This window comes from Crocodylus porosus, unplaced genomic scaffold (assembly GCF_001723895.1).
Source record: "Crocodylus porosus isolate Cpor-Errol unplaced genomic scaffold, CroPor_comp1, whole genome shotgun sequence".
In the NCBI taxonomy this organism is placed as follows: domain Eukaryota; kingdom Metazoa; phylum Chordata; order Crocodylia; family Crocodylidae; genus Crocodylus; species Crocodylus porosus.
Window position 1 is genome coordinate 8817629 of NW_017728914.1, and position 15275 is coordinate 8832903.

The following is a 15275-nucleotide window of genomic DNA, read 5'->3' on the forward strand; positions in this document are numbered from 1 at the left end:
ATCAAATTGGAACAGTGATATGAATCAACAAATCCAATTACTGTCCTCCGAAATGGGCCGAATCCAGATCCAAAACCAAGTCAAATATGGCCCGTTTTGCACATCCCTACTAGAAATCTGATTAATTGAAAACATAAAAGTTCAAGGAGGCTGTCAAAATGCAGCTGGTGTGTCTAATTTGGTTTGATAGGCATTTTCAATATTTTGCCTTTATATTCTGTACCTCCCCATTCTACTCATTCCTCTTTTGTATATTCCTACTAATTGTTTGAGTGCTAGGAATATCTGAGTGAACTACTTCCTAGAATCCACACAGTGACTCCCTGATTAGCAAAAGAAATTAGAGAATAAGACACAGAAAGCCAGTACCCTAGATGGTCTAAATCAGGATAGATTCATTTAATTCAACAGTATTAGTTAAATATACACCAGTTAAAAAACTCGCCCATACTTTTCAGCTCTGACAAAAATGTAAACTGCTCCTTCTAACAGAAATACTCAGAAAGAGACAAACTCAGTGTGGCTCCCCATTACTCTCTCTGCATTCTCACATGAAAAAGAGAAGATGTTGCCTCACGAAAAAGACAGGATGCTATTTTCTGATGGCTTTTGGATCAATCTATGGCTGATGATGCAGATGGTCATGTTTCAATACCCTCTACAATTTATCCCTGCTTCCATATTCACTAGAGGCAACATATTCCAGAGCAACAGGCATCAGATTATGAGCCAAAAGATCTATATTCTAGTTCTAACCTAATCTGACCTGGCAATGTTACTTATCATAAGGCCTCTGTCTTTCTAATAATAATATTGGAATAGAGATTCTGATTTAATTTGTAAAAAAATAATTATATACCACATTTTGAGCTACTTGAAATTTCCTAAAAGTAATTTCATAATATATTTGGCAACCATTGATTCTTCTGGATCATGGTGTATGCATGAGAGGTCACCCAGACATTTGATGCATATGCCCAGGCAGGATTTCTTTTGGAGCAATGGAGGCTGCCCAGATCTTCCATCCCCACTTTAGGCTACTGAGAAGGAATCCAAAAGGCAGACTGTGTAAAGATCTTTGGAACCTCCATGGCTGTATGCATCTGGGAATTGAATCAAGGTCTCCTACATGTGGCAGACAAGGAGTCTACCACTGAACCACAGGGGACTTCAAATTTCATAATATAATTTCACTTGAAATGTCACCAGACATAAAATGGGTTGACCAAAAGTAAAACTAATGAGGCAAAAATTCACTTAGATCCAGGGGCTCAGGAAAACAGAAACATGTTTATTCTACCCTGGAAAGCTCACTGCAAGACATTGGGTTTTGTAGTTTCTATTTATACAGGTACTCTTGCTAAAGAGTATAATGGTCCTGCTTTGAGCAGGGGTTGGACTAGATGACCTCCTGAGATCCCTACCAATCCTAATTTTCTATCATTCTATATAATAAGAAATTAAATGTTCTTGAGTATTAGTTCCATGTATTTGAACTAGAAGATGATATAAATACTTTCTTCATATGAAATAAAAAATAAAGCCTGAATAGTACTCTAAAGCTAGCTATATGTACTTTGATTTTCAGAGAAAGGTATGTAAAGGGTATATATACAAAAAAAATACAAGAAATGAATTCTATTTAGTATCCTGTTACTTTTAATTTTACCCTGAAATATGTTTGAAAGCTACATATTTCTTTCCATTCAGGGAAAGCATTTTTTGTAATGCTACGAGTATAAAAGGTTACAGATTCATACAAATGTTTCTTTCTGTTCAATCTTTCCTGGTTTTTGTTCACCTACGGTGCATACTACAAGATCCTTGATATACCTGACTTTGCTAGTTAACAAGAGAAGAAGAAATAAAAAGAATGTGCTGACTTAGCACATTGGTAGCTTTCATTTTTCACCTTGAAATACAGACAGAATTGTGCTTAGGGACTCTATAAGCTTACTATCTCGCAGCATACATTGTAGTAGTACGGAAGAGGTGAGAGTGAATCAGCAACTTATGCCTCAGTAGAAAGACAAGTATGTGTAATAGGTCAAACAATTATACACATGATACCATGTTCTTTGTAAATAAAGATCTTGTATGGAAACATAACTGGCATAATTTAGTATCCAAAAGACTGTGAGCACTATTGATATAAAGTGTTTACACAGTTTCCTAGAGAAATCCAAAATACAGTGTATGCATCACTGATCCAAGATACAGCATCAAAAAAGAGGAGCGGTGAATCAGTTAGCAACTGATTAGATAAAAGTAAGAAAATTGCTTAATGGCATGGAAAGCATTTATATGAAAAATAATGATACTGAATTTACTTATGACAGTTTTGAGTCCTCTAAGTAGTGAGGCATTTAGGTACATGTTTCTGTCAGTATAAATTGTTCACTACTATGCATTTATTTTTTAAACTTAAAAAACTGATAAACAGTGTTTATTTCACTGGTCCTTGGGTACCTTATACCAATTAAAATAGCCAGTACAAACAAAAATGTAATCTTCTAAAAACACCATACAGCACTCTTGAGACTGTGTTCCTACTGTTAGAATTACCCAAATGTAAGTCAAAGACCTAGCCAAACTGTCTGCATTCTGTTTTCCAGCTTTCTGAACACAGCAAACTGATAAGCTGTTTCCAGCTGTGTTCTCTCTCCAAAGGGAATATTTTTTGTGAGTTCACAAACTAATAAGAGTTCATAAGCTAGTAAGTTGAATCCCAGCAACATATCAAAGGCAGAGTAGGATGTTTGATAGCAGGAACCTGAGAGTTTTAAATAAAAAAACCCCAAATGATAACCATAGAACAGAATAGGCAACCAATGTGAAGACATGGGCATAATATATAACAGCTCCTACCATTCTAGAGATGATCTGCTGCATGCTACTTGGGTTTCTGGTAAGTAGATGTTCAAATAACAAGGGGGATTATGGGTGCTGTATAAGATCTGAAAGAAGCTAAGATGGATAGGTGGCAATATTTTATGCTGCTAGGAGGCAAAGACTATTTCTTTGCCTCCTGGCAGCATAGGTTGAGTCTGTGAGAAAAAAGAGCCCGAAAACAAATAATGTTGGGAGAAGCATCATGTGCCATAGCTCTGTCCAAGGCCCTGAGGACCCTTCACAGACATTATACTTAAAACATAATTACCTGGTTAATCATATCTTAAATAGTGAACTGGCCCCATGTTCAAGCAATTAATTGTGTGATAAGTAAGCTAGGACTGGCTGGAATCCCAGTCAGCTAATTGGGACTTCAAGTCAGGGGAGTGCACCAATCAGTTCAGGGGGCCTTGTAAGGCTCCCATATGCTCCAGAGATTAGGTATTGGTCACATGTTTGATTAAAGGCATGATAAGAACCACACACAATAGTATTATATAAAATGTGTGAAATAACTTTGCAGCTTATCCCTCATTTTATCATGCCATTAATTTATTGAACACGTGGACAGGTCACTTGTATCAGTAAAATTGTATCTGCCCTTAATGACTTAAAAGTACAGTAACATTCATCACGAGACCAGGAGTAACAGAACAACGGTCTTAATGGATAGGGACACAAGTTACACATGAACTGGTATAAGTGATCAGAAACCAGGTCAAATTTGTAACACAACAGAAATTCAGTGCACATAAGCTGCTTTCAAAATGGCCAAAACCAATTTACAATAAACCTGGATGAATGTAGTATCAGACTTAACTGATTTAGTTTAAATCAGTTATTGAACTTCTGTCCCAGATCCACTCCAGATTCAAGTTAACTCACAGTCCCCAAGCATCCCATGATGCTTTGCACAAACCCCTCCTGTAAGGGTGGGCAGGCCAGCCTTGAACCAAACTGTCTGCCCCGGCCAAGAAGGGAGGCATGCTCTCAAGCCCCTCACCTTCTGACCTAAGCCACTGCAGGCAGGTGGCTGCATTTTTTTAATCAAAAGTGAATGTCTGTTCACTTGCTGATCACTTCAATCTATGCAGCTTAGACTAACCTGTAAAGATTGAATCAATTAAGCCTTGGACTTTTTGACTGTCTGTAATTAGCCAATGTGACTCACAAGCAATTATACTTTGCAAAACTTGGACATAAACCTCCTATAGAATACAGAGGGGGAAAAACCATTCTCAACAATTGATCTCAGTCTCTTTGTCCTCTTCTAAATATTCAGATTTAGAAATTTCTCAATTCAGGGAACCTGGAAGATCAGAGAATAAGCAGTGTCTAGATTCAATGCAAAGGAAATACAGATCTGAATGCCATCTACATACTGATAACACCATGGACCAAAATCTTTCCATGTGAGTTACAAACATACATTGAATGGAAGGAGTAATAAAAGAGACTTCTGAAAAATTAGTGAATGTACACAGGTATAGAATGATGTAAGATATTTCCAAATTTAGCACTTATCTTCATGTATGTGAAACCATAGAGAGGCCAAATAACTCCTCATTTCCACCTCCCAAATGATAAACAGTGCTTCCATGAACAGTGTTATCTGCATACCTGCAATGAAGACACTGCATATAATACTGATTGTTAGAATGTGTGTGATGCCATAACTCTCAAAACCGTTCACCAGAGATTGTATTTCTTGGGACACAACTGGCAAACTTGCAACTTTAGGGCATGAGAATATGCTTATTAAGTTAAAAATATCTGAGGAAATCCAACTCTATTTCTAACTGCATCCAACTTTACAAGACAATTGAACATGACAGTTGAAGCACATTCTTTTAATTACCTAAATTGAGTAATACAAAATCTATGTCAAAAGCATTTTCTAGAGAGAATACCTTTCCTTTTTTTCAAAATTGTAGAATTAAAGCTTATAATTAAAGATGGATGGGAAAAAAAACCCTGTTCATATATAAACTATTGTAGAGTTCACTGTGGACTTCATCACTTGGTTGCCTAGTGCCTTCTCCTGATGCTTAGTGGTAACAAGCATCATCAGAGTGAAATTTACAGGATTCTGATCAGTTTCCTGTCACATATTTCCCTCTCATGCTATCAAACATTTTGTTGGTTTGTCTGCTAGCAGTGCTATCTGGAAAAGCTCTGAGATGCAGATACTGGCACTAAATAGGAGAAAGAAAATTAAAAAAAAAAAGATCCATGCAGAAGCAGGGGTAGGGAAATGGCAATAGGAACCACTGCCTCTCACATTAGCTAGAAGTCTTTAGAAAAAAGATGAAAGAATCAGACACTTCCAGAAAACTGGAGGAGGTAGGGAGGAAGAGAACAGCTAGACAACTGCATTGTACATGGAGCCATTAAGCAGGAACCAGGGACAGTACTGTGGTAGGAACCCACAAACATTTAACTTCTCAAGTGCTCCTTAAATGGTGGGTTCTGAGGCTTTTCACTACACTCCTCAGATTTCTTCTGAATGAGACAATTGAGTTCTGTAAGATACCTGCCAATTTTTTCTAGTCCTGAATTCATGCAATCCACCGTTTTCACAAGAGGGATCTTCTAGTAAAATAAATAGAATGCAAATTTTGCCCACTTTCTGGAAGGTGTTTAAGAACTACATCATCACTATCACTGCTCAGCTCCTGAAAACATTCCCTTCACAATGCTTTGCTTATAAGTTGTTAACTGTAAGGCTTGCATGAGAAAAAATGACAAAGTGATATGAAATACATATTCTTTGGTTTTTAAGGCCACTTGCAATAATAGGGCAAAACAGCATTTCAGAAAAAAATGAATTTGTGACACATATCTGACACTGAAATTGTATAAACCCACCTTCAAATAGAAAGGGTTAAGATTATGACTGTACTCAGTCGGAAGTAAGAGTACTTAATAAAATATCTCTGTTTCCTTAATTCTGGGAATTTTTCTTTCACTAGTCACCTATACCTATTGTTTAAGCTTCTTTTTACACAACCATTTTGCAAAGTTCTGCAATATGTCATAAGCCATTATATGAAAATGCCTTTTGGGCCCCTTGGAAAATTGAAACACTCAAGAAAAACAATTGGAATTTCTGTCCATTCTGTCTATTTAGAACAGTTAAAGGCTTTTTGTGGAAAATCAGATCATTGGGAAGAAAAAATATTGAACCTTAGCTTGATAATAGAGTATGTGATATGCTGGACTTTACAAATCTGTTTTTGACTACTTTATGTTCAATTTAAAAACTCTTTCAATCACACCTTAATCACCAAACTTCAGTCTTATGCTTTTAAATAAATATAATGTATATCTTCTGCTATTACTATTTATTGCAAAAGCATCAATAAAAGGACAAAGGATAGTGGCAATTTAAAAAAATTCCACTACTGTCACAAGTAAAGTCTAATACTATAGTCCCTGGAGGATTAAAAGGCCAAGCAGATTCTTTTCAAGTATGCTGCCTTCATGTCTAGCCAAATTCACTATTTCCTCCACATAAGAAGGGTGACCATAATTATTTCAGGAAAGTCCTGAATGGAGAGTAGAGGGGAAGTGGTGGGGGAGGTGGCATACATTCATGTGCCCATGCGTACACACATGCGCACACGTGCTGGGGCAGTAAGTGGCAACAGGCAGGGCCAGAGCAGGTGCTGGCTTATTGCACAAGGAGCCTTTGTCACCAGAGCTGGGGCTGCGGGCTGGGACCAAGATGAGCTGGTGAGTGCAATGCCTTTTTCACCATGGCTGCAGGCTGAGACTGGGACCAGGGCAACTGCATCACAGCTCTGAAGTGGAGAGCCCAGCCCAGCCTGGCCACACCCCAGCTTTAACAAGGGAATGGGGTGTAAGGCCAAGGTGGGCTGTGCCCATCTGTCCGAGGGGGACACGGCCAGGATGCGACTCCAGGTGCCAGGATGGGGCCAGAGCCACAAGTCAGACTGAGCCTGTGCAGCACCCCTAGGTTGGCTGGTGCTCTGTCCCTAGCCCCAGCCCACAACCCTGGTGAGAAAGGTACTGTGCTCCCCAGCATGTTCCAGCCCCAGCCCATAGCCCCAGTTCAAGTGACAAAGGCACAATGCTCCTCAGTGTTCCTGCTTGCTTGCTTCTGCGCACACACTCACACACTGCACAGCTCCCAGGAACAGGGCTGGAAGGAACACATACACATAGACATTCTGACCTTATGGCTCCCAGGTTCTCACCAATCTAGGACTTCTGCTTAAATTTTCTCCAATGGCCAGGACACTGGGACAGTCCTAGATTTTGTAGGCTGTTTTGGCCAATCCAGGACATACAGTTACCCTACACATAAGTCACTTTAATTTGTACGTCTATTTCTTTATTTCACAGAAATTATAACTATCAGCCTCTCCCCATCAGCCTTCACCACAAAGAAAACTTACTAATGTTATTTCCAGTCTGGATGACAAGCTTTAAGATACATGCTTAACAGGTATTTGTGTAGAAAGGTCCACTGATCTGGCTTATGAATGTTGAATACTGGAGGAAAAAAAAAATAAGATGACGACCCAGGAACCAATGTGCTTGCCACCTGGAGTGTTGCTAAAAGATTAGGGAACACCATTCTTAGCACAGAAATCTTGTAATCTAGTAATAATTGTAGGGATTCATTTTTGTGTCAAATTACATATACTTTGCCTACCTCGAAAACAATGTATATTTCCAAAAATTATAAAGTGCTAGAAATGATATGCATTTAATAGGATAAAAAGTCTTAGCAAAAATTAAAAATCTAAATATCATTTGTCTCATTACATTATAATTATGAAAATCAAGGGCTCTACCCTCCACTGTCTTGGACCTTTTTCACTCTATTACCTCTATACAAATTGTTTAAATGACTGCACAGGTTATAAAGAAGTAGAGAATCAAATCCAAACAGTTTTATAGGTCTATTTTGCTTTGTACATGAAGAATAGGCTATTTGTTAAATGGTTGCTCATAGTTACCATCCCATTTTCTCAGCAGGCTTAATCTGTACAAAAACATTTAAAAATATATATTTTTGTACTTTGTACAAACTAGCATATTTAGACATTTTATACATGACCTGCTTACCCTTCAATGCAATGCAAATATGTTGTACAAAAAAAGACTTGGGAAAAATACAATGAAATATAAAATTTTGTGGTTTATTCATTATTTTTTAAACTAAAACTATAAATAAGAACAGCTTACAATAAATAAATAGCAAATAAGAACTTCTAACAGGTGTGCAAATTCTTCATTAGTATAATCTTTAAAGCAGCAAACCAGCTTTAACTCTTGAGACCAGATTAACATTAAGTAAAAAACTTCTATAAATATTCCACTACTTCTGTCAATGTTATCAAGTAATCTTGTTGATTAGCTATCTCAGTTTTACAAGGCCTTCTTTTGCCTCCAACCTAAACAATTTGGTATAACCACCTGCCATGATAAATAATTTGTGTAGTCAATAATGTTTTATCATTTGTGACGACTAAGACTATTATAACTGAATTAGAACAACAGCAACAACCAAATATCTTGTACATGATACAATTTTCATTTCAGACGAATAAAATAAAAATTATTTATAAGAGTTAATTAAAGCTCTTCCACAGATCATGGGAAACATCCCTGAATGCACTCAATCACTGCATGGAAATTATTAATATAAAGCAAATAGAAATATAGCTGTAGGTGATAAAAAAAATCACTTCAAACGATTATACATATGCACTTACATGTGCTTACATGAGCATATTTCCATGAAAGTACATCATATGTATAGATAGTTCTTGCTTACATACCTATACACATTACATAAGGTGTGATTAACTGGTCACTTCACTCCTTAAGTTGTGACACAGCTACACATTCAACCAATTAAAGATGTCATAAAACAAGCAATAAAGCTACAAATTTATTCCACAAAAAATGTGGAATAACTTTGTAGTGTATTTGAAACATACCCTCAATTGAGCATGTAGTCAAGTGTTGCCCTGTGGCTGGAAGCCCCATCAACACCCTGCTGCCAGCCCCACAGCCGACAAGCCTTGCAGTGATAGGAGCATTACAGGTGTTGCCCCCGCTGCAAGCCTTGTCTGGTACAGGACTTGCAGTGGAGAGAACACTGCCCTCCTTTGCAAACTTTGTTGGCTGCAGGGCTCACAGTGGGGGCAGCATCATCAGCTGTGGGGTTCACAGCAATGGTGGCTGCACCAGTCTGGCCTCATGTAGGCGTGGTCTAGCTGCTTTAGAGCACACACCTGGTGCTGGCTGAAGGTGTGTTCCTGAGGCCTGGGCATTGGGCTGTGTTCACTCTAAGGGAGGCCTCAATACTCACCTGCCATGACTTGATCTTTTTTTCAGTGGTGGGGCTCCTCCTCGCAGTTCCTCACAGACTGGGTGCTGCCCTTAGTAGGCTTTCTTGGGGCTCCATCTCCCCTACACCCCAGCCATGCACCAGTCCTCAGGACGGCCAGATGATGGATTGCTGGCCTGTCCCTTGATGTCATCACCTGCCCTCCCTTTGCATTCCTCCACACCAGATGACTACAGGATGTGGAACCATCCTCGTCACTGCGTCTAGCCTTCTCTTAAAGCGCAGTGGTCTGTTGCACTGCCTCAGCTCTCCTTTGAACCAAGAGGTTACTTGAAGCCCCTCTCCCTGATTTGGGGCTCTGTACAACTTCCAAAACACAAATTAAGAAAAAAAGAAAAAGGAATAGTTGGGGCAAGGGGCCTCATCCCACCCCACTCACAGGTCTGGTGTCTGCAGCTTTCAGGGTCCCTCGATGCCATCCTCCTTTGGCCAGCTGTGCTGCTGAGCCAGAGTGATGCTTCTTTTAATGCAGCCAGGACCCGTCCTGTGGGTCTCTGTCCGACTCCCTGCTGAGCTGCTGACACAGCCTGTATGCAGCCCAGGAAGCAGCCTTGCCTTCTGGCTGCTGTGTTGCTGGTCTCCCCTCCATTTCCTCACTGCCAGCTTTTAAATCAGCCAGGCAGAGATTTTTGATGATGTCATCCACTGGTGCTGCTCCCAGCTGGCAATAAAAGCATCCGACAAACTGCGCAGTGGTTCGTCTTGGCGCAGCTCGACTGGCTCTGCTTTTCCTGAAAATAGTAAGTATGCCCTGTTTTCAGGGCTTTTCATTTCCTTCTTCAGATGGGTCACCCCGCCTCTGGTCTCACCATGGGAGGGTGCTCCAGGGCCATCGCTTCCATCTCCCTGGAACAGTAGCGTTTCTCCCTGTTGTGAGCCTCGTACTGCACGAGCCTTGCAGCAGTGGCAGGATTATCTCCACAGACCCTACTGTCAGCCCTATAGCCAAGGAAAATCTTGCTATAGGGCTGGGGGCAGCATTCTTGGTGCTCCTGCTGTGAGCCCCCCAACCCATATCAGCTGAGGGGCTCACAATAGGGGCAGCATGGAGAATACAATCCCTGCTGTGAGCCCTGTCATCCTCCTCTCTCCTGCCATGAACATACAAGAAAGCAAAGCACTAGACTGGTGGAAATCACTGACTAACCCCTGAGAACTGGGGTTTGTCCCAGTGCTGAGAACAGCTTTTGATAACAACTGTCTTTACCGGTGCTGAGAAAACACGTCCTTCATTTCAGTTTATTTCAGTAGCTCAGTTCAATTTTAGTTTATTCCCAGTACAGAAAAAGATTGAAAAAGCAAGAAAACTTGTTGTCTTCCTCAATCTATGAATAAAACTTAAGTATGAGAGGATGAGATCTAATAATTCCATAAACTTGATAACCAAAAACAATTAGTCTAATTCCCTCACGACAGAGTATGTCCAAGATTTAAATTCAAATCGTTACATACTTTTCCCCTTGTTCAACCAGCACATTTAAAGTAGTTTTACTTAACTAATAAAAAAAATTTTAAATGCTGTTTTTGTACATTTTCAGTTGAATTCCGAATCCCATCCAAATCCACAAAAATATTAATAAAAATGCAACATTCACAATTTTAACAGAATAAAAATGTAAAAGGTTATATCATTTAAATAAATGTGCATAGATATAGTATATTATTATAATTAGCTAAATACATGTCAATTTAAGGTTAATATTTTTAATGATTATCCATCAATGTTTTTGTATGAGAAGAAAAAATATTAAAAAACAAGATTAAAATTGTTTACATCTTTATTAAAATTTGGATAAATTATCTGAGTCAGTAGAGACTAACAGAATAACACAAAGGTTTTTGGGTTTTTTCCTTCCAATTCCCAGACCCATCTACATGACTAAATGTGTAATGTACACTTCCATTTGTCAAACAAGTCTTCTGGCTTTCTCATTTTTAATTACTTAAATTAAAACACTTTCCTCTTGTTAAAACTCTCTTCTTGCAGCTCCTCTTCCACTCTTTGTCTAACTAATTCAACAGCTTTCACGTATGAAGATATATATTTGCTACTACCTCATGAAAATGTACTGCATTCTCTTGATCTTTGTATCTCTATCTAGGATGACAGTGGGAAACCAGTCAAGGGGACCCACACAACAGGAACAGCTTTTAGCCAAAGGCAGGACCTAGTTTGTATAACTGCTTCTATCTTTCCCCCAACTATACACACTCTGATTTTAGGTTCATATGGTGAAATACAAGTTAGAGCACCATAAATACTAGTTCACAGGCAGCTAACACTTTCCCTGTTGGGTGCAAAAGAGCAGAAAGAACAAAGGAGCATTCTGCTATTGGCTAGGCCAGCATTTCTCAACTGGGGGTCACAACTCAAAAGTGGGTCACAAGAATATTTGAAAGGGTCCCAAGCAGGTCACCAGAAAAAGCCACGAAAGCATGGGTTTCTCCTTGCAGGCTGGAAGCATTCCAGCCTGCAAGTGGCTGCTTGGGATGACTGGAGGCAGCAGGCACATGGCCAGCATAAAGCAAGGTTGGGTCATGGGAGCATCCTGAGCCACTGGATGCAGATAAGTATGGGGAGCAGGGGATGGAGGTCCAGGGGACTTTCTAGAGGACTAGGGGAAGGGCAGTGCATGCATGTGTGTGTGGTGTGTAGTATGTTTGCTACAAGAGGGCAGGGGATGCTAGGGGTGGGGGGGGAGAAGGTGCTTGGCCCTTCAGTGGGGGAAGGAGGCAGGGGTGGTCCTTCACAGTAGGGAGTTGTGTGCCTGGACTGGCAGCATGGGGCCAGAGCCCATATATGCAAGGACCCACACTTCCTGCTCATGCTCTGGCCCAAGCAGTATGAAGGAAGATGGGAGTCCATTCCAGCAGGGATAGGGCGGGGGAAAGGGAGAGGCAGGGAACTGTGGATTGGGAGTCAGGGGCACCAGCATTGCCCAGGGGCAGGGGGATGTAGCTTGGGGCTGAGGGGCACCAGCACAGCTAAAGGGTTGTGGCTGGGGGATGACGGGAACCAGCAAGGCTGGGAGCAGGGCACAGGGGACTGTGGGCTGGGCACTAGCAGAGCCAGGGTGGGTATGAGTTGGCACAAGCCATTTGTCTTGGCAAATGAGTCCTACTATAAAAAAGGTTGAGAACTACTGGGCTAGACTATTCAATAAATCTGTCTTACAGATATACCTGTATTTTTTGTAAATTCAGAAAAGAGAATTGGGTAAAAATCCTCTTGCAGGTTAAAAAAGAGGTATGTAAATAATGTGCTGCACAATGTAGTTAGGTTCTGCATCTAAGCTGTCACTGCACTAAGAGATTTATTTTATTGAAAATTAAAAAGAAAGAGAAAGAAAGCTCTCTCAAAGATTTTCCTTTGCTCTCTCTTTAATTTGGGATAATTTGTATTTTAAAAAGATAGACGAAGAAATGAAATTGATAAATGTTTTCTTAAACCATAAGAAAAATTAAACAGTTCTAAAATGTAACATAAATCAACAGTTTTAGTGGTGGATACCCCAACCTTGTAGCATTAAGCATCTGCAAGTGAAACTGACTTTAACTAATTTTCATTAGCCAAGCACAGGGAGTGATAATATACTCAAGGAGTCTAAAAAGCACCAAGTGAATTTAAATAATTTAAAGCATTATTAGTAGCATTAGTAAATGAAAACTGATTTTTAACCTGACCCTTTAAAAATATATATTTTCATGCTACCAGTTCATGGAAGTGTAATGTTTATAGTAACAATGTATACTAAGCCCTCCTAGATCAAATTGGTCAGCAGAATGATGAGTCATTAGGGGGCATTAGGGACAGAATGTGTAATATCACAAGTGAATTTCTAATGTCAACAATTGATGCAAAGTAAATATTGGATGATCTCTAAATGACTATGCTCTGAGCAAGGATCGACATAATTGTCATTTCTCTATAGATTTTTTTAAAAATGCTGTTTTTATGAATAATGCAGAAGCTGACATGGCTTTCTAGCTGTGGAGCAGTTTAGATGTGAAAAATTTGATATGCCTGAAAACAAGCAAGGGATCGTTAAACTAGCAACATATTAAAACTTCATTATTTAGATTAATCTCCTGTACATAAAAAGCAATTCCTGTAAGAGGAGCATGAGGATACCAACAAACTTTAAACTAAATTAGAGATATTTTTTTCTTATGGAATAAAACCTGTCTCAGAAAGCAAAATACCTAGGTAGAAGGAGTTGTACCTGGCATATGCCTTGAAATCAACCCTGAAATGATCAGTTAGAACAGGGGTGGGCAAAATGCAGCCCAGGGGCCAGATGCGGCCCACCAGGCCATTCTATCCAGCCCATGGGGCCCCTAAAAAATTTAGAAAATTACTATTCTTCTGTCCTGGGCTGCCTGTCATGTGGCCCTCGATGGCTTGCCAAAACTCAGTAAGCGGCCCTCTGCCCAAAATAACTGCCTGCCTCTGAGTTAGAACCTTCCTAACCAACAAATTTATTCTACCAGTCATGTCAGAAGAGCATGTTTAGGTGGCTTAGCAGATTTAATGTCTATGTAGACATTAAATCATGTGTGTATGTCCATGTGCTAAGCCAGGATGAAATTTTGATGAGTGTTTCATTTCAAACTGTTTCGAGACATTTCAAACTCAAAACCATGAAATTGAAACAAAACAAAGGGCTTTGAAACAGCTTTGAAATGAAATCAGGGCACACTCAAAATGAGCCAGGGTTGCCCTACAAGCATCTCTGCCAGCCCCATGGAGCTCCTGGTGGCAGGAGGCAGGGGAAAGCCAGTGGCGGAACCGCTCTGAGTGCAGTCTTGGCTCTGAGCAGAGCCCTGGCCAGTAGCTCTCCCCCACCTCCTGCTGTCAGGCTTAGCTCTGTGGAGCTTCGAAGCCTCCCGCCACCAGACTGTGCTCACCAGGGCTGTGCTCCGAGTGGCTCTGCCACTGGTTCTCCTGCCATCTACCATCACTGGGCTGAGCTCCATGAGGCTGGCCAAGCTGCTTAGAGTGCAGCCCTGGTGAGCACAGCCTGATGGCTATAGGCTCCACAGCCCCACAGAGCTGAACCTCGTGGCAGGAGACAGGGGAGAGCCATTGGCTAGGGCTGCGCTCAGAGCCAGGGCTGCAGTCTGAGAGGCTCCACCTCTGGCTCTTCACTGCCTACCCACTGCCAGGCTCAGTTCTGTGGGGCTGTGAAGCCTCCAGCCACTGGGCTCTGCTTACCAGGGCTGCACTCTGAGTGGCTCTGCCAGCCCCATGGAGCTCAGCCCAGAGGTGGGAGGCAGAGGGAGAGCCAGTGATGGAGCTGCTCAAAGCTCAGCCCTGGCCAGTGGCTCTCCCCTGCCTCCTGTTGCCAGGTTCAGCTCCATGGGGCTGGCAGAGCTGCTCGGAGTGCAGCCCAGTGGCAGGAGGCAGGGGAGAGCCAGGACTGTGCTCCAACCAGCTCCGCCAGCCCCATGGAGCTCAATCTGCCCTCCCAGCACTGCCAGACTCCTCCTGGAGGTGCAGACCCCCAGATCTGGATGCGAGATGATAGAAGTCTGCCACTGCTGTCTGGGGCCACTGGTAGCACCAGTCTTCCCAGTACCAGGCGCAGGGTGCACCCAGAACCAGTCCCAGGTGGCAGCAGCAGCCTCCTGTCATCCCAAGTGCAGATCCAGGGGCCCACCCCTCTGAAAGGAGTTCATCACAGCCCCACAGCTCTCCTGGGGCTGCAGGCCCCTAGATCTGCGTGAAGGAGGACAGGAGGCTGCCACTGCCAGCAAGTGACACAGGTTTTGCTTGTCAGCACCCTAAGGTGCAGTTTCCCAGAAACTCCTGCACCCAACTCCTTGAAACTTGGCAGGCTTCATGCCCTCAGAAGGGGCTACCATTCCTGAAATTTTCACCCAAGTTCTGCAAGAAATGACAAGTTATAGGCATTTTCATGATTCCCCAGTATAGCCTGTGGGCAAAACGGCAAAAGACAATGAAACAGCAAAACAGTTTTGATGAAATGAAACA

General features: G+C 41.3%; 1 protein-coding gene across 1 annotated transcript in view; it reads right to left on the reverse strand.

Annotated features, from left to right (window-relative positions):
* DOCK2 (dedicator of cytokinesis 2) overlaps positions 1–15275 on the reverse strand; it is a 519632-nt gene that overhangs the window by 150623 nt on the left and 353734 nt on the right. Inside the window, exon 31 of the mRNA XM_019534715.1 lies at positions 12698–12723. Within this exon, the coding sequence (XP_019390260.1) occupies positions 12698–12723 (26 nt within the window). The remainder of the gene's footprint in view (positions 1–12697; positions 12724–15275) is intronic.